Source organism: Nerophis lumbriciformis, linkage group LG08 (assembly GCF_033978685.3).
Source record: "Nerophis lumbriciformis linkage group LG08, RoL_Nlum_v2.1, whole genome shotgun sequence".
In the NCBI taxonomy this organism is placed as follows: domain Eukaryota; kingdom Metazoa; phylum Chordata; class Actinopteri; order Syngnathiformes; family Syngnathidae; genus Nerophis; species Nerophis lumbriciformis.
The window spans coordinates 32182668-32206186 of record NC_084555.2 but is presented as its reverse complement, the minus strand read 5'-3'; the positions used below and the strand labels follow the sequence as shown (position 1 = coordinate 32206186).

General features: G+C 44.7%; 1 protein-coding gene across 1 annotated transcript in view; it reads right to left on the bottom strand.

Annotated features, from left to right (window-relative positions):
* plcb2 (phospholipase C, beta 2) overlaps window positions 1–23519 on the bottom strand; it is a 79139-nt gene that overhangs the window by 42306 nt on the left and 13314 nt on the right. The window contains exons 9-19 of the mRNA XM_061968684.2: window positions 20111–20271; window positions 19899–20045; window positions 19679–19836; window positions 14741–14823; window positions 14546–14630; window positions 12897–13113; window positions 12728–12810; window positions 11383–11479; window positions 11188–11272; window positions 10986–11110; window positions 10654–10805 (exon numbers count right to left, since the gene is read on the bottom strand). Coding sequence (XP_061824668.2) covers window positions 10654–10805; window positions 10986–11110; window positions 11188–11272; window positions 11383–11479; window positions 12728–12810; window positions 12897–13113; window positions 14546–14630; window positions 14741–14823; window positions 19679–19836; window positions 19899–20045; window positions 20111–20271 — 1393 coding nt within the window. The remainder of the gene's footprint in view (window positions 1–10653; window positions 10806–10985; window positions 11111–11187; window positions 11273–11382; window positions 11480–12727; window positions 12811–12896; window positions 13114–14545; window positions 14631–14740; window positions 14824–19678; window positions 19837–19898; window positions 20046–20110; window positions 20272–23519) is intronic.

Below are 23519 nucleotides of genomic sequence, written 5' to 3'. Positions count from 1 at the left end.
AAGTCAAGTATTTCATATATATATATATATATATATATATATATATATATATATATATATATATATATATATATATATATATATATATATATTTATATATATATATAAATAAAAGAAATACTTGAATTTCAGTGTTCATTTATTTACACATATACACACACATAACACTCATCTACTCATTGTTGAGTTAAGGGTTGAATTATCCATTCTTGTTCTATTCTCTGTCACTATTTTTCTAACCATGCTGAATGAACACCCTCTCTGATGATGCATTGCTGTGCTTTCATCAAATGCACTAGAGTCTGGAATCTTCCATCTCTCCCTAGCATGGCCCAAAACCGGTCAATCTTTGCTTACTGAGGAAGATCTTCACTGCCAAGCACTTAGTAGTCCATTACTTCTTCCCGAAAGGCTATCCAGGTCCAATCGCAGCTGCGGCTTGGAACTTACAAGCGTATTTCTTCATCTTACTCGTCGTCTGCGTCGCCACGACTGTATCTTCCTCATTCTTCTGCTTCATCTCCTTGTTGTGTGCGCAGTTGTGCACTGCACTCTCTAAAAGCCGTAGATGTTATTGTCACATATGCATGTACAGTAGATGGCAGTATTGCCCTGTTTAAGGGTGTCACAACATTGCTGTTTACGGCAGACGAACTGCTTTACGGTAGATGAAAACGTGACTGCTGTTGTTGTGTGTTGTTACCGCGCTGGGAGGACGTTAATGAAACTGCCTAACAATAAACCCACATAAGAAACCAAGAACTCGCCCTCGATCATTCTACAATTATAACGTTTTTGGGCAGGCACGCTGTTTATATTGGAGCTGGAGGGGGCGTGGCCTCCAGCTCCGCCTGAGATTTGTCTCGGGAGGTTTTCGGGAGAGGCGCTGAATTTCGGGAGTCTCCCGGAAAATCCGGGAGGGTTGGCAAGTATGTCTGACACCGGCTCTCTGTGATTGGGTCCTGAAATTTCTCACAAACCGGCCCCAGTCTGTCAGAATCGGCAACCAGACATCAGGCACAAAGGTTCTAAGCACAGGGACCCCCCAAGGCTGCGTGCTGAGCCCCCTATTGTACACCATCTTCAGACACGACTGTGTGGCCTCCCAGAACAACACCAGTATCATCAAGTTTGCAGATGATACTACGGTCGTTGGACTGATCACCGGGGGAGCTGAGGCAGCGTACAATAGGGAGGTAGCGGAACTGGTGGCCTGGTGTCAGGATAATAATCTCTCCTTGAACACAGACAAGACCAAGGAGATGATTATTGACCCACAGAGAAGGAGTGCACAGAACACACCTCTGTACATAGGGGGGACCAAGGTGGACAAGGTGAAAACCTTTAAATTCCTCGGGACCCACATCAGCGAGGACCTCACCTGGGATCACAACACCCAAAAAACAATAAAGAAAGCCCAGCAGCGACTGTACTTCCTAAGAAGGCTGAGAAAATTTGGCATGCCACCCAAAATTCTCAGCAACTTCTATAGAAGTACGGTTGAGAGTGTCCTTACCAGCTCAATCACGGTCTGGTATGGAAACTGCGCTGCCAAGGACAGGAAGGCACTCCAGCGGGTGATTAAAACTGCTCAGTACATATCAGGAGCAGCCTTCCCCTCACTACAGGACATGTACTCTACCAGGGCCACCATCATAAAGGACAGTACACACCCCCAGCACAGTCTCTTCAGCCTCCTACCATCAGGTAGACGATACAGGAGCCTGAAATCCAGCACTACGAGACTGACAAACAGTTTCTACTCACAGGTCATCAGGCTTGTGAATGCTAACTTGTGAATGCTAGCCCCCCCCCCTCCCCCATTTTACTTTTATCTTTTTGAACAAAAGACAGCTACCATGACCACCCCCGAACTGTGAACCATCACTGTAGACATTTTTCACCTTTGATCACTAAAGACACTTTAACTGCTGCTGTGACCCAAGGTCACCTCCGTATTTATACTGTTGACTGTCAATCAGAATGTGCAATAATGTAATGCTACTTACTGTGCCTTGTATATACATTTTTATTTTTATTTTTAGCTAAGTATCGCGTGACTTGTTGAAGGGTGGACTAGCAAAGTAAGATTTTCATTGTACGGCAAACTCTCTGTTTAACTGTGCATATGACAACAAACAATCTTGAATCTCTTGAATCTTGAATGCCGCCGCAGCCGGAGGCAATCTTCAATCAACGCACCTGACAGTGATTACAGACAACAGGATAAAGAGCCTCGCCGCTGACTTCTCCTCATCGGAATGTAGCCCTGTTCACAGTAAGCCTCACGTCTCTGACTTCCCACCTGCGCTCTCTTGTTTGCCTATTTTCCCCGTGTCTTGTCCTGATCCTTTGCCGGCTCTCATTTCCCCCATAGTCCCGTGTATTCAGCTTCTGCTGCGCACCTCCACTGCTGTTTTCCCCCTGGACCAAGATTGCCTCCCCTGATCCACCGACACCCTGCTTAGACTTTGGACGTCTCTCTCCTGCCTCACGACACCGCTTGGACCTCGGACTTCCTTGCAGCTTCCATCTTGAATTGGACGCCACCATTCAACACGCACTACAACACTCCCTACGGTATTTACATATGTTAATTCCTGCACATAGCTTTACATTCAAACACTTAGTAGCATACACACCCTACGTATACATTAAGCACTCAATAAATACGTTGAGTGTGAGCATCTGCTGTTGTGCCGTCTCCTTCCCCCGTACCAGTCTTAACAGTACGTACCGACCAAGATGGAACCAGACGACACAACAAAGTCCCAGCCGGTCCTCTAGCCCGTACTTCCCCTCCTACTGACTTGTCTGCCATCCAGTCTGTACTTCGACAACATCAGACCCGATTTTCCACCCTGGAGGGCAAACTGGACTTCGCTTTCGCTAATCTATTGTCAAGGTTAGACACCCTCAGTCCTGGTCAGGAGACACCTCCCACGGCCGTCTTGAGCACGCCAGAAACACTAGCCACCGGAGGACCCTCTCCCCTTCGTGAACTCAAGATAGCCAGTCCTAAAATTTTTGAGGGGGATTTTGAACTTTGTCGTGGCTTCCTGGTCCAATGAGAGTTTATTTTTCAACCCTAACCGTCTCGCTATGCTAACGATGGGGCCAAGATAGCCTTTATGTTTTCCCTATTTTCGGGACCTGCTCTAAAGTGGGCCACCTCCGCCCTTAGCAAAACTTTGGGGTTGAATTCTAATTATGCGGCATCCCGCAAATAATTTTTGGCCGTTTTTGATTATCCTGCTGATGGTAGAGACGCTGCCTCCAGACTTAATTCGCTCTGACAGGGCCCCCGATCCGTGGCCAATTACACTCTGGAGTTCCGCACTTTGGCGGCTGACAGTGGATGGGATGACAGGGCTCTTCTGAGCGCCTACAGAAGAGGCCTTAATGAAACGACTAAGGATGGATTGATGCGAGACAGGCTATCTTCTTGTCATGAGCTCATTGAGCTAGCCCTTCCTTTTGATCAGCGACTTTCGGAGCATGAAGCTGAGAGAGAGAGTGACCTTTGCAGCACGGCTGCGGCAAGACCACCTCGCCCTGCCAACCGAACCCTCACGAGACAGACAGGCACAGTTTATTCGGTTCCTATCCATCCACCAGAACCAATGCAGATAGGCAGATCCCAACTCACCTTCGAGGAACGAGAGCGGAGATTCCAACACCATCTCTGCCTATACTGTGGTCTGGCGGACCATCATATCCGCAATTGCTCACCGCAATGGCTCACCAGTCAAGGGGAGCCTGGTGAGCCATACTACAATCCCCACAACTCTTTCCAGGAGGGACCCGAGTATTCTTTTCCCTGCAACTTTGACTTGGGAAGATAGGACACTATCGGTGGATGCCTATTTGGACTCCGGAGCCGACGAAAATTTCATCGACCTAAGGTATGCCAAGGAAACTGGTATTCCGTTAATTCCCTTAGAGCAGTGGTTCTTAACCTTGTTGGAGGTACCGAACTCCACCAGTTTCAAATACGCACTCACCGAACCCTTCTTTAGTGAAAAATAAAATGTTTAGTTTTAAAAAAAATTCAAGACAAAGTTATATGTTTTTTTTACTGGTGCACAAAATGAAGCGTGCATGAACATCACCTCGTTCAAAGAACAAAACCAACAAAGTGCATGAACTCACAACAAATGACACACCTGCAAATCAGTGTGACTTCTGCTGTTGCCGTATCCATAATACGCCGATAGGGAGAAGTTTTTATTTACACGATGAGTTGGGTGTGTGACCTCCGCCGAACCCCTGAGGCCTACTCACCGAACACCTAGGGTTTGATCGAACGCAGGTTAAGAACCACTGCCTTAGAGACATTTGTCTCGGCCCAAGCTTTAGATGGCCACCCTTTAGGGCCCATCAAACATCGCACCAAACCCTTATCACTTACCCTATCTGGTCATCATTCAGAGACCATTAGCTTCTGGGTTCTAGACGCCCCGGTAGCCCCTCTCGTCCTCGGCCGATCTTGGTTGAGTCAACATGACCCCCAGATTTCCTGGTCTACTGGCAAGATACTGGCCTGGAGCAACCACTGCCATGTTAACTGTCTCCGGTCAGCAGTGGTACACCCTGAAAAGCTTAGACCAGTTACACCCCCAGTTGACCTCTCCCTAGTTCCGAAGATGTATCATGACTTGGCCGCAGTTTTCAGTAAGGAACAAGCTATGTCTCTACCTCCTCACAGCCCATACGATTGCGCTATCAACCTAATCCCCAACGCAGTCCTTCCGTCCAGCCGTTTATATAACCTATCCCTTCCTGAGAAGCAAACCATGATGGACTACATCCCAGAGTCCCTTGCCTCGGGTATAATCAGACCATCCAAATCTCCTGTGGCCGCTGTTTTTTTTTGTCAGCAAGAAGGATGGATCCCTCCGGCCCTGTATCGATTACCGTCAACTCAACTGCATCACCATCAAGAATAAGTATCCTTTACCCCTACTCAATTCCTCCTTCGAACCTCTCACTCCTGCCACCATCTTCACCAAACTAGATCTACGCAACGCCTATCATCTGGTACGCATCAGAGAGGGAGACGAATGGAAAACTGCATTCAATACTCACCTGGGCCATTTTGAATATAGGGTAATGCCTTTTGGACTGACCAATGCTCCCACAGTTTTCCAGGTCCTCGTTAACGACATCTTCAGAGACGTGATTGATCGTTTTGTAGTTGTTTACCTGGACGACATTCTGATCTTCTCCAAAGATCCACAGGAACATCAAAAACACGTCTGTCTCGTCCTACAACGCTTACTTACAAGGTGGTGGTGTTTGCATATACGTCAATAATAACGTTTGCAATAATTGTAAGATAGTATCACGTCACTGCTCTCCTGATGTTGAATTATTAACTATAAAATGCAGGCCATTTTATTTACCCAGGGAATTCAGTGTTATGATCTTCACAGTAGTGTACATTCCCCCCAGTGCTAACACCAAAGAAGTTTTGAATGCTTTGTACTGCTTCATCAATGAACTGCAAACTACACATCCAGAGGGAGTTTTCATCGTGGCAGGGGATTTTAATCAAGCTAACATGAAAACAGTTTTCCCTAATTTCCATCAATATGTGAATTTTGCAACAAGGAGTGGAAGCAGATTGGACTTGGTTTATAGTAATATTAAACAGGCGTATAAAGCTGCACCACGCCCCCACCTTGGCTCCTCAGACCATCTATCTGTGATGCTAATTCCTGCATACAAGCTCCTGCTGATGAGGAAGAAAGCTACAGTGGCGCAGGTGAGGACCTGGCCAGAGGGAGCAATGTCAGCATTACAAGACTGCTTCGAAACTGCAGACTGGGACATGTTTAAAGCAGCCGCCACCGAAAATCACCACCCATGTGTGGAGGAGTATGCAGAGTCTGTGTCCGCATACATTCAGAAGTGCATGGAGGATGTCAGTGTGATCAACAACATCCCCACACGGGCCAACGAGAAACCCTGGATGAACAGTGAGGTACGTGCAATGCTGAAGGCTCGGAACAAGGCTTTTAAGTCTGGCGACATGGTGGCATTAAAATCAGCCAGAGCTAACCTGAACCATGCCATTAAGGTTGCAAAGCGTGCTTACAGTCAGAAAGTGCAGGACTTATTCGACAACCCCACAAACACTAGACGAATGTGGCAGGGCATACAGGTCATCACGGACTATAAAGCTGCCCCCTGTCCCTGTGACAACAGTATCAGCTTCCTAGATGACCTTAACAACTACTTTGCAAGGTTTGAGGCACTTAACACCACTCCGGCGAGAAATTCCATCCCTCGCCCTGATGAGCAGCCGCTCAACCTGGATATAGCGGATGTCCAAAAAACCCTGAGGAGAGTGAACCCCCGGAAAGCACCGGGACCTGATGACATTCCGGGCAAGGTGCTCAAGGGATGTGCAAACCAGCTGGCTGGGATTCTTACAGACATCTTCAACATCTCGCTGGCCCGGGCTGTGGTATCATCATGTTTTAAGACGGCCACAATCATCCCAGTGCCAAAAAAACCCACAATCTCCCCCCTCAATGATTACCGCCCCGTTGCACTCACCCCCATCATAATGAAGTGCTTCGAGAGGCTGGTAAAGGAATACATTGTCTCCAAACTTCCCCCCACATTCGACCCATACCAGTTTGCTTATTGCCCTAACCGCTCCACAGAGAACGCCATCTCCTCTGCACTCCAACTGAGCTTAGAACATCTGGAAGGAAAGGACACACACGTGCGGATGTTGTTCCTGGACTTCAGCTCAGCATTCAACACCATCATCCCGCAGCACTTGGTGAGCAAACTGGCCCCCCTTGGATTCAGTACCCCCCTTTGCAACTGGCTGCTTGACTTCCTCACAGACAGACCCCAATCTGTGAGAGTGGGCAACAACACCTCCAGTGCCATCTCCCTGAGCACCGGCTCCCCCCAGGGCTGCGTCCTGAGTCCGCTGCTGTTCACGTTGATGACTCGTGACTGCTGCGCCAGGTCCACTACTAACCACATTGTGAAGTATGCGGACGACACGACAGTAGTGGGCCTCATCCGTGACAACAATGACATGGACTACAGGGAGGAGGTGAAACATCTGGTTGACTGGTGCAGAACCAACCAACCAGTTTCAGGTCCTCACGGACCATTGTAATCTTCTGCATGTTCGGTCGGCCAAGAGACTCAATGACAGACAGGCCCGAGGGTCCCAGTTTTTTAGTCATTTTTACTATATCCTCTCTTTCAGACCTGGCTCACGTAATACCAAGGCTGATGCCCTCTCCCGTCAGTTCTTGGTGGAGACTACCTGCGACACCCCGGAGGAGACTATCCTTCCTCCCTCTAGAATTATCGGCATGGTCACATGGGAAGTTGAGGGTTTGGTCAAGGAGGCCCTGAAGGTTAGTCCGGGACCCAAGGAGGGACCTGCCAACAGACTCTTCGTTCCTCGCGAGCTACGACCTCGGGTTCTGGACTGGGGACATTCCAGTGTCTTCACCTGCCATCCGGGATTTCAGCGTACCCTTTCCTTTATCTGCCGGCAGTTCTGGTGGCCATCAATGGCCAATGATACTCGTGCCTGTAATAAGCCGTCCCACAGATCGCCGGCAGGATTGATGTGTCCTCTTCCAGTTCCCAGTCGCCCTTGGCCACACATCTCTCTGGACTTCATCACTGGTTTTCCCCCTTCCCAAGGTAACACCACTATATATCGCCCTGAGAACGGTAGGTTGTGAGTTCAAACCCCGGCCGAGTCATACCAAAGACTATAAAAATGGGACCCATGACCTCCCTGCTTGGCACTCAGCATCAAGGGTTGAAATTGGGGGTTAAATCACCAAAAATAATTCCCGGGCGCGGCCACCGCTGCTGCCCACTGCTCCCCTCACCTCCCAGGGGGTGATCAAGGGTGATGGGTCAAATGCAGAGAATAATATTGCCACACTTAGTGTGTGTGTGTGACAATCATTGGTACTTTAACTTTAACTTTATACTCACCATAATTGACCGTTTTTCCAAAGCAGCACACTTCATCCCTCTACCAAAACTTCCATCTTCTTCCGAGACTGCTGATGTTCTCACTACCCACATAGTCAGACAACATGGCATTCCTGTGGACGTCGTCTCGGACCGTGGCCCTCAGTTCACATCCCGGGTGTGGCGGAACTTCTGCAAGGGAATCGGGGCCACGGTCAGTCTTACCTCTGGTTACCATCCTCAAAGCAACGGTCAAGCAGAAAGAGCCAACCAAAGTGTCGAAACCATGCTGCGTTGTATATCCGCCAGACAACCATCCTCGTGGAGCAAGTTTCTGCTATGGGTCGAGTTTGCCTATAATTCCTTGAAGAGTTCGGCTACCGGGTTGTCACCTTTCGAATGTTCCTTAGGACACCAGCCACCTATGTTTCCCCAACAGGAGATTGAAGCTGTGGTTCCCTCTTCCCGTAAACACATCAAAAGATGCCATCAAGTCTGGAAAACGCCCTGGCTTCACTGCTTAAGGCTTCCGAGAGGATGTGCCGCAGTGCTAACCAGCGACGCATTCCGGCCCCTGCATACTATCCGGGTCAACAGGTTCTACTACGGGCCAAGGATCTTCAACTTGAGGTACCATCCCGTAAACTCACACCCCGGTTTGTAGGTCCATACACTATAGAGGCCATAATGAATCCAGTAGCAGTAAAACTTTCTCTCCCCCCTCAGTTAAACGACCCCCGGTGGTCCATGTTTCTCAAATTAAGCCTGTTGTTAGCTCTCCACTCTCTTCTCACAACCCTCTCCCCCCTGCCCCCCCTCCCAGGATTTTGGACAACGGTGACCCTGTGTGGACAGTTAAGGAAATCCTCGGGGTCTGTCCGCAAGGTAGTGGGTTAGTTTATTTAGTTGATTGGGAGGGTTATGGGCCTGAGGATAGGTCTTGGATTCCTGCCTCCTACCTTGCTGACCCATCTCTTCCGGAGGAATTCTATCGGTCCAATCCAGGAGCTCTTCTGCGCTCGTCGGGGGCCTCGCATAAGGGGGGGGGGGGGGGGGGGGGGGGGGTCATGTTACCGCGCACGCGCAGTCTGTTTCTCCCTCTTTTGCGGGAGCACCTAGTTGTTCCACTGTGAGCTCCTCCAGACACGCCCCCGCGCTTGCTGCGCAGACCGCGCCCACATGCTGCTGCATCTTCAGTCAACGCACCTGACAGTGATTACAGACGATAGGATAAAGAGCCTCGCCGCTGACTTCTCCTTGTCGGAACGTAGCCCTGTTCACAGTAAGCCTCACGTCTCTGACTTCCCACCTGCGCTCTCTTGTTTGCTTGTTTTCCTCGTGTCTCGTCCTGATCCTTTGTCGCCTCTCATTTCCCCCACAGTCCCGTGTATTCAGCTTCTGCTGCGCACTTCCGCTGCTGTTTTCGCCCTGGATCCAGATTGCCTCCCTGATCCACCGACACCCTGCTTGGACTTTGGACGTCTCTCTCCTGCCTCACGTCACCGCTTGGACCTCGGACTTCCTTGCCTCTTCCGTCTTGAATTGGACGCCACCATTCAACACGCACTACAACACTCCCTACTGTATTTACATATGTTAATTCCTGCACATAGCTTTACATTCAAACACATAGTAGCATACACACTCTATGTATACATTAATCACTCAATAAATATGTTGAGTTTGAGCTTCTGCTGTTGTGCCGTCTCCTTACCCCGTACCAGTCTTAACAAACATGGGGCCAAAGAAAGTTGCAAGTGCCAGCACTTTGATAAAGAAGGTGAGAAACAAAAAAGATCTAAGAAATAACCCACAGTCAAGTATGAAGGTGTTCCTCCCCCTTTCGCCTTCGCTGTCTTCGCAAAAGTGAACCAACGTAAGAGTGTTTTGTGATAAGAGCTTTCTCTTGGCTAATTGTTAAGCTTTGAGTTCCAAGCAAAAACTTGAGTTACAAGCATCCCCGCCATTAGTTGGTGTAGAAAATGCCAGTGAAGAAAAAAGATCCGCCCAAAACATCCGGTTTTACTCGTTAGCATTAGCTTTTAGCTAGAGATGGACATAACCTTGCTTTTTATAACCACGGTAAGGAAGAAAGTGAGTTTGAAGAACAGTGCTGAGAAGAATAAGTGGATGATCGCCATTGAATTAAAGAAAGAAATCATCAAAAACATGTCCGCGCTTGTAGCTAACTGTATGAATCAATTAGGTGTATCACTGCTAGTCTGTACCATATTGAAGCAAAATGGGTCTCAGAAAATAATATCAAAATGGCGGATATTCATCCATGAAAATACGGAAAAGCTGCTGATGGTGTGTTTGACGTAGAGGCAACTGGAAGGAGATACCATAGAAGTCCACTCTCCAAGGTAAATACTGTACTTATTATTCCATTACGTCATAAAACTACTGCAGTTGTCAGTAGTTCATTCTATTGTATTGTTTCCATCCAATATTTCCTATCTAAACCTTTGTTTAGGCATGTGACATGTTTAAATGGTGGTAGTTTGGTAGAAACCAAGCACCAATTTACTTGATTTGGAGACATTGATTTGAGATACAAGTGTTTTAAATTAAGAGAACAAATTAAGCTCGTAAGTTCAGGTACCGTACTTGTGTATTTGTTACACTCTTTTAGGAAAATTGGAATGCTCAGATTTTAAGCTGCTGAGCTTGTGAACCTGCCTTAATAGTCAGCGTGATCGCCACAACTGTGTCAATCCTCTCGCAAAACGGGTTAAATTTCTTGTCTCCGCGTCGCAGGACATCGTGCTTGAGGATGTAGCCTGTCCTCCCATTGTATTCGAACAGAGCCATGTTCAGCTGCATGGGGAAGTCTGAAAAGAGACACACTCTCCTCAGCACCAGGAGCAGTTTGGGAGTGGAGGCAAATTAGAGTGATGTAAAGGTACAACACTGACCTGCTGTGGTGGAAACGAGAAACTCTGCCTACTAATGCTTGTGTTCTTTGCTGTATTAGTGATTTCTAAGCCTGGAATGAATGTGATTATTCTTACCCATTGTCTGATAGTTTAGCGCCACCATCTGGCAGCCTACAGTCCAAAAAGGCTGTGGGTTGAAATTGGAAGAGTCCATTCTTGTTCCTTTGGGGTAAATCCTGCTCATCTGCCTTTTATTATACCTGATAGTGATTGTTTAGGAACAATTGCATCGTTTGACATTGTTGTGCATGCATTTTAGTACAATCTTAAAGGATACTCCACAAATTCCACAGCAGTCTTGGCGATCATAGCCTCCCCTTTGGTCTCCACAAAAGATGAGATGACGTAACTCTTGTTTTTTTCTTCATAAAAAACAAAAGGTCAATAGTAAAGTTGTTGAGCTATAAGTTTGTTTACCTGTGCCAGTGAAATATATTTTGCAATATGTTCGTCTTCCAGAAAAACAACATACTCCTGGCGTTGTCAAAACAGATGAATTTGTTTGGCTGGATGTAGTTAACCAGAGATGACATCGCCTCGTACGCTGTCACTTCCTGTCCAGCTGTGCCCTGTGAAGAATTGACAGGAAGATAGGATGATTTGTGAAATGTCCCAGTTGGACTATATATGTATATATATATATATATACATACACACATATATATATATATATATATACTAGAGATGCGCGGTTTGCGGGCACAACCGCGGAGTCCGCGGATTATCCGCGGATCGGGCGGATGAAATTTAAAAAAAATTAGATTTTATCCGCGGGTCGGGTTGGGTCGGGTCGGGCGATTGAAATAAAAAAAAATTAGATTTTAAATAGATTCAGGCGGGTGGCAGTTAAACCAATTGGGAAATATATAAACATAGTTAAATGTTGTTACCCACATACGAAAAACGAGCAGGCACCTGCAGCATATGCCACAACAGAAGAAAAAAAAGAAAAAGAGATGGACACTTTTACGGAGCGGAGAAGGCCCCCGACGCCTCGCCGGGGTCTGGGACCGAGGCCCCTTCCCCCGAGAGGGCCCCACCGGGAGCCGTAGCTGAGGCGATCCGCGAGAAGGGCCCGACGCACGTCCAGGGTCACCACCGCGCCCACCGCACCGACACCCCGCCTCGTCCGCCTTCGCCGCGGCCGGCGTCATGCGCAGCAGGTAAGCAGCTTACCTGCCCGCCACCCCCGTGGCCGGGGGCTCGTAACAGGGGTCACTCCGCGCGCTCCGCCCGCGCAGCTTACCTGCCCGCCACCCCTGTTGCCGGGGGCGCGTAACAGGGGTCACTCCGCGCGCAGTGCGCTCACGAAAGGGGTGGGGCTCACCCTGGTTGATATAGACAGCAGCTAGGACGGTGGCCATGGAAGTTGGAACCCGCTAAGGAGTGTGTAACAACCCACCTGCCGAATCAACTAGCCCTGAAAATGGATGGCGCTGGAGCGTCAGGCCCATATACCCGGCCGTCGCCGGCAGCGAGACGCGCTTGGAGGTGCGCTCAGCGCGGCTCCCATATGATTGCGCACTGGTGTGCGTCTGGGTCGTGACAGCGTGGCACGCGAATGTCTGTGCTGCATTGGATCAGTCTCCTTTCTTTAACAGGCAAAAGCTTTATAACCTCACTAATGCCTTGCATCGTCTATATTAGATATATAACAACGGGCGGGTGCGGGCGGATGGCGGGCGGATGCGGTTCTGTTCAAATGTTAGATCGGGTGGATTGCGGATGGTTGACGACTTTCTGATGCGGTTGCGGATGAAATAATTGCCTATCCGCGCATCTCTAATATATACATATATTGTTATGGCATTGTGTACCTCGTCACATGTCTTCATTTTTTCCTCGTCCTGTTCCCCTGTGTCCTCCTGCTCTTCATTGTCCTCCCCTGTCACGTCCGCCTCTGATGAAGCATCACAATTAGCATCCACGCATGCAAGCTTATTTTTGGAGCGTGACTTGGTTTCATTTAAGATCCGTCTCATTCACCTTGGTTCTCCATATCGCTGCTTGTCTGGTTGACAGGCTCTTGGTAGAGTGTGCCAATGTTTTGTGCGGGTAAAGCTGTGGTTGCCACCTGGTCACTGGCTGCCGCGCTGCCCTTCTTCAACGTCGGGTTTGTCTTCTCATGGCTGCCCTTCTTGTTCTTGATCAGGATCTTGCCCATTAGCTCAGATGGACTCGGGATCTGCTGACCTGGCTTCAGCTAAAAAAGTAATGCAAAGATTAAAGAACCCTTTTAATGCTGACAACATTGGCACTTATTTCATAGATCTGGACCTAAAAATTATGTCTAAATGTCCCCTCAAAATAGACACAATAGACTTCTTTCCTAAGGAGTTTCATCCTATTTTGGAATGCCCAGTTTTAGCTTTAAAATTTGGCGGCCCTGTATCAGCCTACTGACGGCATCTACAGAAGCCTGGAGGAAATGTTATATTGTGTAGAATGTGATTTGTTAGGATTTTCATTCCAAATTCACATAATTCCGTGTAGAATTTGAAGGAATTATCAAATATTGCTGCCAGATATATTGATGCAGGTTGTAGCTTGTGCACATCACTACAACTGATGATACCAAAGGTTCACAACCATTGCACTCCTGGTATAAACTGCTGTGCAATTCATTAAAAAATTAAATTAGCTGGTGTCCAATTGTCAATCCAAAGTGCTGTCCAACAGTGGATACACTAGTGATAACGGAAAACTGATAGACGACTGACACTCGCCTGATTCAACGTCTTGACACATCTGGTGTGATAAAAAATACACATGTACAGTGCCGGGACATTTACACATGTCCCGGCAAGAAATCTGCGTTCAAAGAACTCTGGCTTATTAGTGATTCCCAGAGCCCAAAAAAAGTCTGCGGGCTATAGAGCGTTTTCTATTCGGGCTCCAGTACTATGGAATGCCCTCTCGGTAACAGTTAGAGATGCTACCTCAGTAGAAGCATTTAAGTCCCATCTTAAAACTCATTTGTATACTCTAGCCTTTAAATAGCCCCTTTTTTTTAGACCAGTTGATCTGCCGTTTCTTTTCTTTTCTCCTCTGCTCCCCCTATCCCTTGTGGAGGGGGAGACACACAGGTCATGGATGAAGTGCTGGCTGTCCAGAGTCGGGACCCGGGGTGGACCGCTCGCCTGTGTATCGGTTGGGAACATCTCTGCGCTTACTATTATGTTGGATCCACTATGGACTGGACTCTCAAAATATTATGTCAGACCCACTCGACATCCACTGCATTCGGTCTCCCCTAGAGGGGGGGTGTTACCCACATATGCGGTCCTCTCCAAGGTTTCTCATAGTGAGTTTTTCCTTGCCCTTATGTGGGCTCTGTACCGAGGATGTCGTTGTGGCTTGTGCAGCCCTTTGAGACACTTGTGATTTAGGGCTATATAAATAAACATTGATTGATCGATTGATTGACAAGGAATGCACAGCTGAGATGCATGATAGAGAGCTGGTTTATAACTTAATGCACCACAAATAATTAAAAAAAAACAATAGCACGCCATAAAACTTATGCTCAACTAATATACAACAGCTGCTGTACAGCGCCAACTTGTTTCTGCAGCTGTGTGTTGTATTGTATTGTGTTAACAGCGGTATGTGTGTTCCTGCACTAAAGCACTCACTGGGTATTTGTCCAGAGGCTCTGTCAGCAGGGCATTACCAAATATGGTTGTGCAGTGGTTGGCCATCTTCTCCTGCTGTTTCACTCTAGAACATAACACAAAAATGTTTACTTAGCCAACATCCTCAGACACTGACTTTATGTTTCTATTGGGATCAATTAAATGTAACAATGCACTTTATGGAAATGCTCTTACGAGTCAACGTGGTTCTCAAAGGAAAGTATAACAGGATACTGTGAGGTTTTGAAGGCACTTTCAGCAATGGCCTCAATCACATCCTGTTGAGCATCACAAAAAAGACAAAGACATATTTGTTTTGCACTCAACCCATAATAGTAGAGAATGATAAAATAACTGATGTAGGGCATCTGAAACATACAACTACATTTATGTGTGGAGAGCATGTGGAGCCCTAAAATAGATGCCCTGACTTGAGCAGGTGTCTTCTTGGGTGCGGGAATATGTGGTTGTGTGTGTATTTGTGTGTGGTGGTGTGTAGGATGTCTGGGAAGCATTAATAGATATAATTATTTTCAAATGTACACAAACATGACTTCATGATATGGTAAAAAGGTACTGGGATATTGTCTTCCCATCATGCCTTGCACAACTTTTGTAACTCTTTAAGAGTTCACGTGTTTGTTGTACCATTAAGTTTTTTTGTTGTTGTTTTTTTTTAATTCCCCAGTAGTAGTATTAGTGGTAGTAGTCAGTGGTGTCTCAATACAACCGATATTAGACCTTTGAGTATTAGCCGATACTGATATGACATATTTATGCTTTATTAATTAGTTTGGTAACACTTTAGTATGGGGAACATATTCACCATTAATTAGTTGCTTATTTACATGCAAATTAGTAACATATTGGCTCTTAATTAGTCATTATTAAGTACTTATTAATGCCTTATTCTGCATGGCCTTATTATACAACCAGTAAGCCATTAACTAAGAGTCTTCCCTCAATAACCTCAGAATTTTTGCTTATTAGTAACCCTAACACTTATATGTTCCCCGAGTGTCCAAATAAGTCTAAATTAAGTCTTTGTTACTTAGAATATGTTCCCCATATAAAGTGTTACCATTAGTTTTTTTGGCAACACCTAGTGATCACAAAAAATCATGAAGTTGGTAAATGGGTTATACTTGTATAGCGCTTTTCTACTTTTTTAAGGAACTCAAAGCGCTTTGACACTATTTCCACATCCACCCATTCACACACACATTCACACACTGATGGCGGGAGCTGCCATGCAAGGCGCTAACCAGGACCCATCAGGAGCAAGGGTGAAGTGTCTTGCTCAAGGACACAACAGACGTGACTAGGATGGTAGAAGGTGGGGATTGAACTAGGAGCCCTCAGGTTGCTGGCACAGCCACTCTCCCAACCGCGCCACGCCGTCCCCAGTTAAAGGGGAACTACAGTTTTTTGGGGAATTTTGCCTATCGTTCACAATCATTATGAGAGACAAGAACGCGTCTTTTTTTTTTACGATTTTAAAGATAATAAACGCTTGAAAGATGTGGCTAATGGATGTCACCGTTGTAGCCTTTAAAACCCTCTAAAACAACTTTAAAACCCTCCAGCAATGTTTTATATACACACTGCAAGTCTATATATAATGTAGTAACAGACACGATCGTAACAACATGTCATATATTCAATATTTACCGTATTTTTATAATTTTAATCATTTCCGGAAATGATTTATTTGTTTGAGTTCTGTTTCCATAGCAGCGCGTGTCTGATTTCTAGCAACAATGTGTGTTCCTACTTCTGGAATTAAACACGATTGTGTTTTCTAATCATGGCAGACTTGGTAACAGACAAAGAAGACGACTATTTTTGGACAAAAGAGGATTAACAACCTTGTACTTTTGCAGCTAAATATACTGCTACTTATAGAAGCGAGCATGAAGGAAGAGTGACACGTTGGCACAGATGGAAGCTGAGAGAGTGAGGTGAAAGTGTTTTTGACGCTATAAATATGGAACTTGGAGACACGCTATTTTGACATAAATGGGTTGCTTACCCAAAATCAACAGGAAACATCCCCAGGGAAGCTGGACCAGACGAACAACTGTCCATCGAGTGAGTAACTTTAATATTGATCATGATACACGCAGCACAACATTTGTGTTAGTACAACTACAGTACATGTGCTGTCTAGCTAGCTGTGTACAAACAAAACATGAAATGTTGGCTAATACAGATACTGTAATATAATTGTTCATGTTTTTCGGTTAGTATAAATTGGTGTCCTATGGCATTGTGTTCTGCATTACAAACGCGTTTCGTGTTGTTGTAGAAGCTAGCTTATCTATTGCCGTAGTTATCTTTTACGGATAACACCGAAGCACGCCGGTGTGTTACTACGATAGATAAATAGTTCCTCTGTGTTAGCGCTTACAATAACAATGTTGCTACATCTTGGTTATCATACGGGTTACAGAACATAAATTAAGTATTGCTGACGGTTTTTGAACACATTTTTAAAGTGACTTAGAGGTAGAATTGATTGTTACCATGTGCTGCATTGCTTTTTTTTATATGTTAGAAAGCAAAAAAAACAAAAAACATTTTGTCCTCTTGTCTAATAATGATTATAAACGATAGGCAAAATAAAAAATAAAAATGCAGTTCCCCTTTAAGCTTATGATGCAGTACATTAAATAATGCAGACACATTTGATCCTGGATATTTTCTAATACGCTTTTGTCTTGGAGACATTGTATATGTAAGTAATGCAACTATAATTGTTTTATACAAACCCCGTTTCTATATGAGTTGGGAAATTGTGTTAGATGTAAATATAAACGGAATACAATGATTTGCAAATCATTTTCAACCCATATTCAGTTGAATATGCTACAAAGACAACATATTTGATGTTCAAACTCATAAACATTTTTTTTTGTAAATAATCATTAACTTTAGAATTTGATGCCAGCAACACGTGACAAAGAAGTTGGGAAAGGTGGCAATAAATACTGATAAAGTTGAGGAATGCTCATCAAACACTTATTTGGAACATCCCACAGGTGAACAGGCAAATTGGGAACAGGTGGGTGCCATGATTGGGTATAAAAGTAGATTCCATGAAATGCTCAGTCATTCACAAACAAGGATGGGGTGAGGGTCACCACTTTGTCAACAAATGCGTCAGCAAATTGTTGAACAGTTTAAGAAAAACCTTTCTCAACCAGCTATTGCAAGGAATTTAGGGATTTCACCATCTATGGTCCGTAATATCATCAAAGGGTTCAGAGAATCTGGAGAAATCACTGCACGTAAGCAGCTAAGCCCGTGACCTTCAATCCCTCAGGCTGTACTGCATCAACAAGCGACATCAGTGTATAAAGGATATCACCACATGGGCTCAGGAACACTTCAGAAACCCACTGTCAGTAACTACAGTTGGTCTACTATGCAAGGCGAAAACCGTTTATCAACAACATCCAAAAACGCCGTCGGCTTCGCTGGACCTGAGCTCATCTAAGATGGACTGATACAAAGTGGAAAAGTGTTCTGTGGTCTAACGAGTCTACATTTCAAATTGTTTTTGGAAACTGTGGACGTTGTGTCCTCCGGACCAAAGAGGAAAAGAACCATCCGGGTTGTTATAGGCGCAAAGTTGAAAAGCCAGCATCTGTGATGGTATGGGGGTGTATTAGTGCCCAAAGCATGGGTAACTTACACATCTGTGAAGGCGCCATTAATGCTGAAAGGTACATACAGGTTTTGGAGCAACGTTACCATGGACGCTTATTTCAGCAAGACAATGCCAAGCCACGTGTTACATCAACTTGGCTTCATAGTAAAAGAGTGCGGGTACTAGACTGGCCTGCCTGTAGTCCAGGCCTGTCTCCCATTGAATATGTGTGGCGCATTATGAAGCCTAAAATACCACAACGTAGACCCCCGGACTGTTGAACAACTTAAGATGTACATCAAGAATGGGAAAGAATTCCACCTGAGAAGCTTAAAAAATGTGTCTCCTCAGTTCCCAAACGTTTACTGAGTGTTGTTAAAAGGAAAGGCCATGTAACACAGTGGTGAACATGCCATTTCCCAACTACTTTGGCACGTGTTGCAGCCATGAAATTCTAAGTTAATTATTATTTGCAAAAAAAAAAAAGTTTATGAGTTTGAACATCAAATATGTTGTCTTTGTAGCATATTCAACTGAATATGGGTTGAAAATGATTTGCAAATCATTGTATTCCGTTTATATTTACATCTAACACAATTTCCCAACTCATATGGAAACAGGGTTTGTACTTTTTTATATTGACAAATATAGAATTGTTCAATCAAGGACAGTTATTATGTATGTCTAGCTTGTGTGCTAATATGTGCTTTGTTTTTGTATAGCTGCTAGCTCCTCATAGCCTATGACCTACCATGGTTATCTTTTGTAAATGGCGTCAGTGAAATACAAGAGAAAACAATGTTTTTGCAAATTGGATGGCATTTAGATGTTAACTGGCTCTTGAGCTTTGCGTTGCTTGTATTAGAGCTTAAATTTGAGATTTTAGATGTTCGATATCATCCAATACTTGTTTTTTTTGTTTGTTTTTTTGCTGATATATGACTGATATCATAATCGTATCGGGACACTCCTAGTAGTACTAGTGGTACTTGAAGTAGTCCTGAGTGTGTTTTACTCACCTGCTACGTGTTGTGCTGCCATCCTGTTGGTACTGTGAGTGAGGTTAGTGTTTTGAGTAATAACCATCCTGCCTGTCCCATTGTGCTGTCAAGCTTGGCGTTAAAAATGTTAACGTATTTGCCGATATCAGCCTAATAGAAATATCCCAGTGAAGCTGAGGTGCTTCTGGCTGTCTCTGTCTAACCCTAACCCATTACCTGCATTGCTATCAGTCTTTTACAAGCAGTTTTTTACTATTTTGAATCCACAGAAAAGGGAAAGGACAGTTGTGTTCTTGTCTCACATAGGGTTTGTGGATGATGGACAAAATTCCCCAAAAAGTTCAGTTCCCCTTTAATATATACCTGACACTTCCACCTGCCGAGTTACCTTCTACAATTCTGAGTTGCATTGTCTATTAATGACATAAATATTACGTCTCCAACCAAATAAATATAACAGTGTTCTGTAACATGAATGACCTTAAACAGGATCTCAGTGGTCATTGTGAAGCCGTGTGTAATGATAGGCTCCTCCTCTGGCGGTTTCCCTTTCCAGCAGTCCAGTTCCAGACACCGGCACCCGGACAGCAGACACTGGCGGTACATCTCCGGAGAGGAAACACCAGAAAATTGACCAGCTGTGAGAGAGTACTGTGAGAATCGCTCGGTGACTAGATATTCAAGTTTAGGAGAGTGTGACCTGTTAGGTACGTGTTGTGCGAGGACTTGATGAAGTAATGAGGTAATGGCTGAGTCATGTCCTGACAATTGGCCAGCTTGTCTTGCAAGACCACGGAAGTCTCTGGACCCATGAGGAAGGACAAAAGACCTTCTGGAGTAATCAGACCTGTTGATGAAGAAGAAAATTCAAAAAACTTTGCCTCTGGAAAAAAAAAAGAAGAACATTACTACCTCTGTTACAGTTGGTGTTGCAGGGTTCGTATTTGACCATCAAAGCTCGAATCTGGTCCTGCCGCAGTCGTGGAAACAGTTCCTCATTGAGGCGACAGTCCCTCTGCATCTCATTGAGGAACTTGGTGAAGTGCTCTTTGGTCATGGTGGGTTTGTTGGAGCTGGAGGGAACAGGAAAGCCGACTCAGATACAACGCAAAGCTGTTCCTTTATACATCAACTGATAATTCCGCATCTGGATAGCCATACATAAATAGGACGTGTTTTCACTAGGGGTGTCCCAATACAATTTTTTTTCCCTTCTGATACGATATCGATATCAAAACATTGAGTATTGGCTGATACCAATATTGATCGGATACAATATCTGCACTAATCATAGTACATACTTGTATTATTTTGTAGTGTGGAATGTCAGAGAAGCTGAGAACAATTGTAGGCATTAAAAACGCTAAACTATTTATTGTTAACTGTCTTGAGTGGACTTATTCTGTCTTTAAGTTGAAGTGGAATTGTATTTTTTTTTTTTGCAACACCTAGAGGCCACAATAATTCATTAAATGGGAGCTATTATGGGGCAGCACGGTGGTACAGGGGTTAGTGCATGTGCCTCACAATACAAAGGTCCTGAGTAGTCCTGAGTCCTGAGTCTTTCTGTGTGGAGTTTGCATGTTCTCTCCGTGACTGTGTGGGTTCCCTCCGGGTACTCCGGCTTCCTCCCACCTCCAAAGACATGCACCTGGGGATAGGTTGATTGACAACACTAAAAATTGGCCCTGGTGTGTGAATGTGAGTGTGAATGTTGTCTGTCTATCTGTGTTGGCCCTGCGATGAGGTGGCGACTTGTCCAGGGTGTACTCCGCCTTCCGCCCGAATGCAGCTGAGATAGGCTCCAGAACCCCCCGCGACCCCAAAAGGGACAAGCGGTAGAAAATGGATGGATGGATGGGGACCTATTATGCAAAACCAACTTTTCTTACATATTGGTACCTGCTTGTGTGTATTTGGAATCTGCATGAGTCCCGAAAATGTGTTATCAAACCATGGAGGCATTGCAGAGATATTTTTAAAAGAATCTTGCCTTTCTTCTTACTTATTCCAAACGGTCCATTTGGAATTTTGTTCAAGTGTGATGTCAGCGAATTATCCATATGTGGTAAACATTTACCCAAACATCTTTCCGTGAGTTGGCCAATTTAAATGTATGTGGAACTGGCTGTGCTACAATACAACATCTTGTCGATGATGAAACCCAATGAAGAACAATGCTCTCTTGTTTGTTTGGTTTAACCAGCACAAGTCACTACACTAACTTTCAGCCTCATCTGAAGCAAAAAGTGTCTTATTTTAACTTTTGTGATTTGTGGCAATGTACCTTCATCCGTGAAGAAGTCGCTTCGAGTGTGTGCAAAGACTAACACTACTTCAACTACAGACATTTACAATAAGATAGACTTTCCAAAAAAATAAAAAACATATGTAGGGCTCGGTGACTACTATTTATGGGAATGGAGGAGACAGTTACACACTAAATATTAACAGTAGGTTTGAAATGTGTAGACAATACATAAGCAATGTTAGCTCGAGTTGTGTAGCTAGTTTAGCCTTCTAATGTTATGTAAGACAATAGCATCACTGTCCACCGGCAAAATAAAGAATGATTATCTTAAAAACACTTTTTATTGGATCAGTGCTTACTGTATTTGGCAATGGACCAGTTAGTATTATAATCTGCTATTATGTTTGCGATGTTGCTTGTAGCATAGTTTACTGCTGCCAACTTGGGCCTCCACTGTTTACAAGTGTTCAAAGCAGCAGCATTGAAAGTATTAACATGATATCCATCCATCCATCTTCTTCCGCTTATCCGAGGTCGGGTCGCGGGGGCAGCAGCCTAAGCAGGGAAGCCCAGACTTCCCTCTCCTAAGCCACTTTGTCCAGCTCTTCCCGGGGGATACCGAGGCGTTCCCAGGCCAGCCGGGAGACATAGTCTTCCCAACGTGTCCTGGGTCTTCTCCGTGGCCTCCTACCGGTCGGACGTGCCCTAAACACCTTCCTAGGGAGGCGTTCGGGTGGCAATTAACATGATATATAATAGAAAAAACATTTACTGTCAATATACATGTGGATATGTCCAGGATTTAGCAATGGGGAGATAGAGACTTTTTAGAAGTTTAACATTAGTGTATAGTCACAGATCTGCAGCCTGGCGCCTGATTCATTTTTCTCGTCCACCCGCATAGTCTCCTTATCGCAGCGACAATAAAACACCATGATCCCGTTGATCTTGCTATATCGTCTGGGATGTTGTGTTGTGGTGAAAGTCCCTCAAAACAGATGGCTGGTCTTCAATGTCCAAAGTGCACAATGAAAGCAAGAAAACAAAACAACTACAAGCCATTTCTGCCGGGCGGGGGAGAATGCTGACTCAGCGTGAAGGGGTATGGTAAGGAGAAATTAATTTGCATCTTACAAAAACGCCTCTCAAAACGTCTTATTTTCAAAAGAAGCAAAAATTTGACTTACAAAGAGGTCTGTAAAACAAATTCAATGCAACGTTTTCACCAAAGAACCATCATTACATATTATGTAGACCAAAATGAAGTGTTTTAAAATAGAAAAAGAAAATCATAATATGACCCCTTTTTAATTTAAGCTCTTGACGCACTAAGATGAATAACGCAGCTATTGTGTGCGTTTTCTCTTTCTCCACATCTTTTGTGTGCATCCTTAGTTGTTTTTCCTCACTTTGAGTGTGCATTTCGTGTATTATTTTTATTATTTCTTGTCTGCTTTGGCTCCTACGCTGGCAAAAGCTGATCGTGACACTTCCATAGACGTTCAGTTTACGATGGGCGGGACTAAGCCGAGTATTTATCCAATGACTGTTTAGTTTGGCTGCGGTGTACAACCTACGCTATGCTCCTTCATTGAAGTCAATGGACACTCAGCTTTAACAATGTTTAATGCACTGTGACGCACAAAAAATGAGAAGAAAGTCACATCAGCTGTCGCAAAAGTAGCTGATTCTAAAAAAAAAGTTGAACGCCAATGTATGCCATACATTGACAATGTATTGGCATACATTGTCAATGACATGTGAACACAAAAGTACCAACTTGACCACTTATTTTTTGACATATTAGGGGAAGCTTAGCTTCCCTTGTAGTTTTAGAGCAATCACCACTGCTTTCTAGTACGATTCTGCCTTGGAAACTTTGTATATTTAAGTAATATGCAACTAAAAATATTTGATACATGTTTATATTGACAAATGTCGTGTTTTAGACTGCAGGTTCAATTAAGGACACCTATTATGTATGTCTAGCTTGTGTGCTATTGTGTGCCTCGCAGTTGTGTACAGTAGATCCTAGCTCCTGGGAGCTTATAACCTACCAAGTTAACCCTT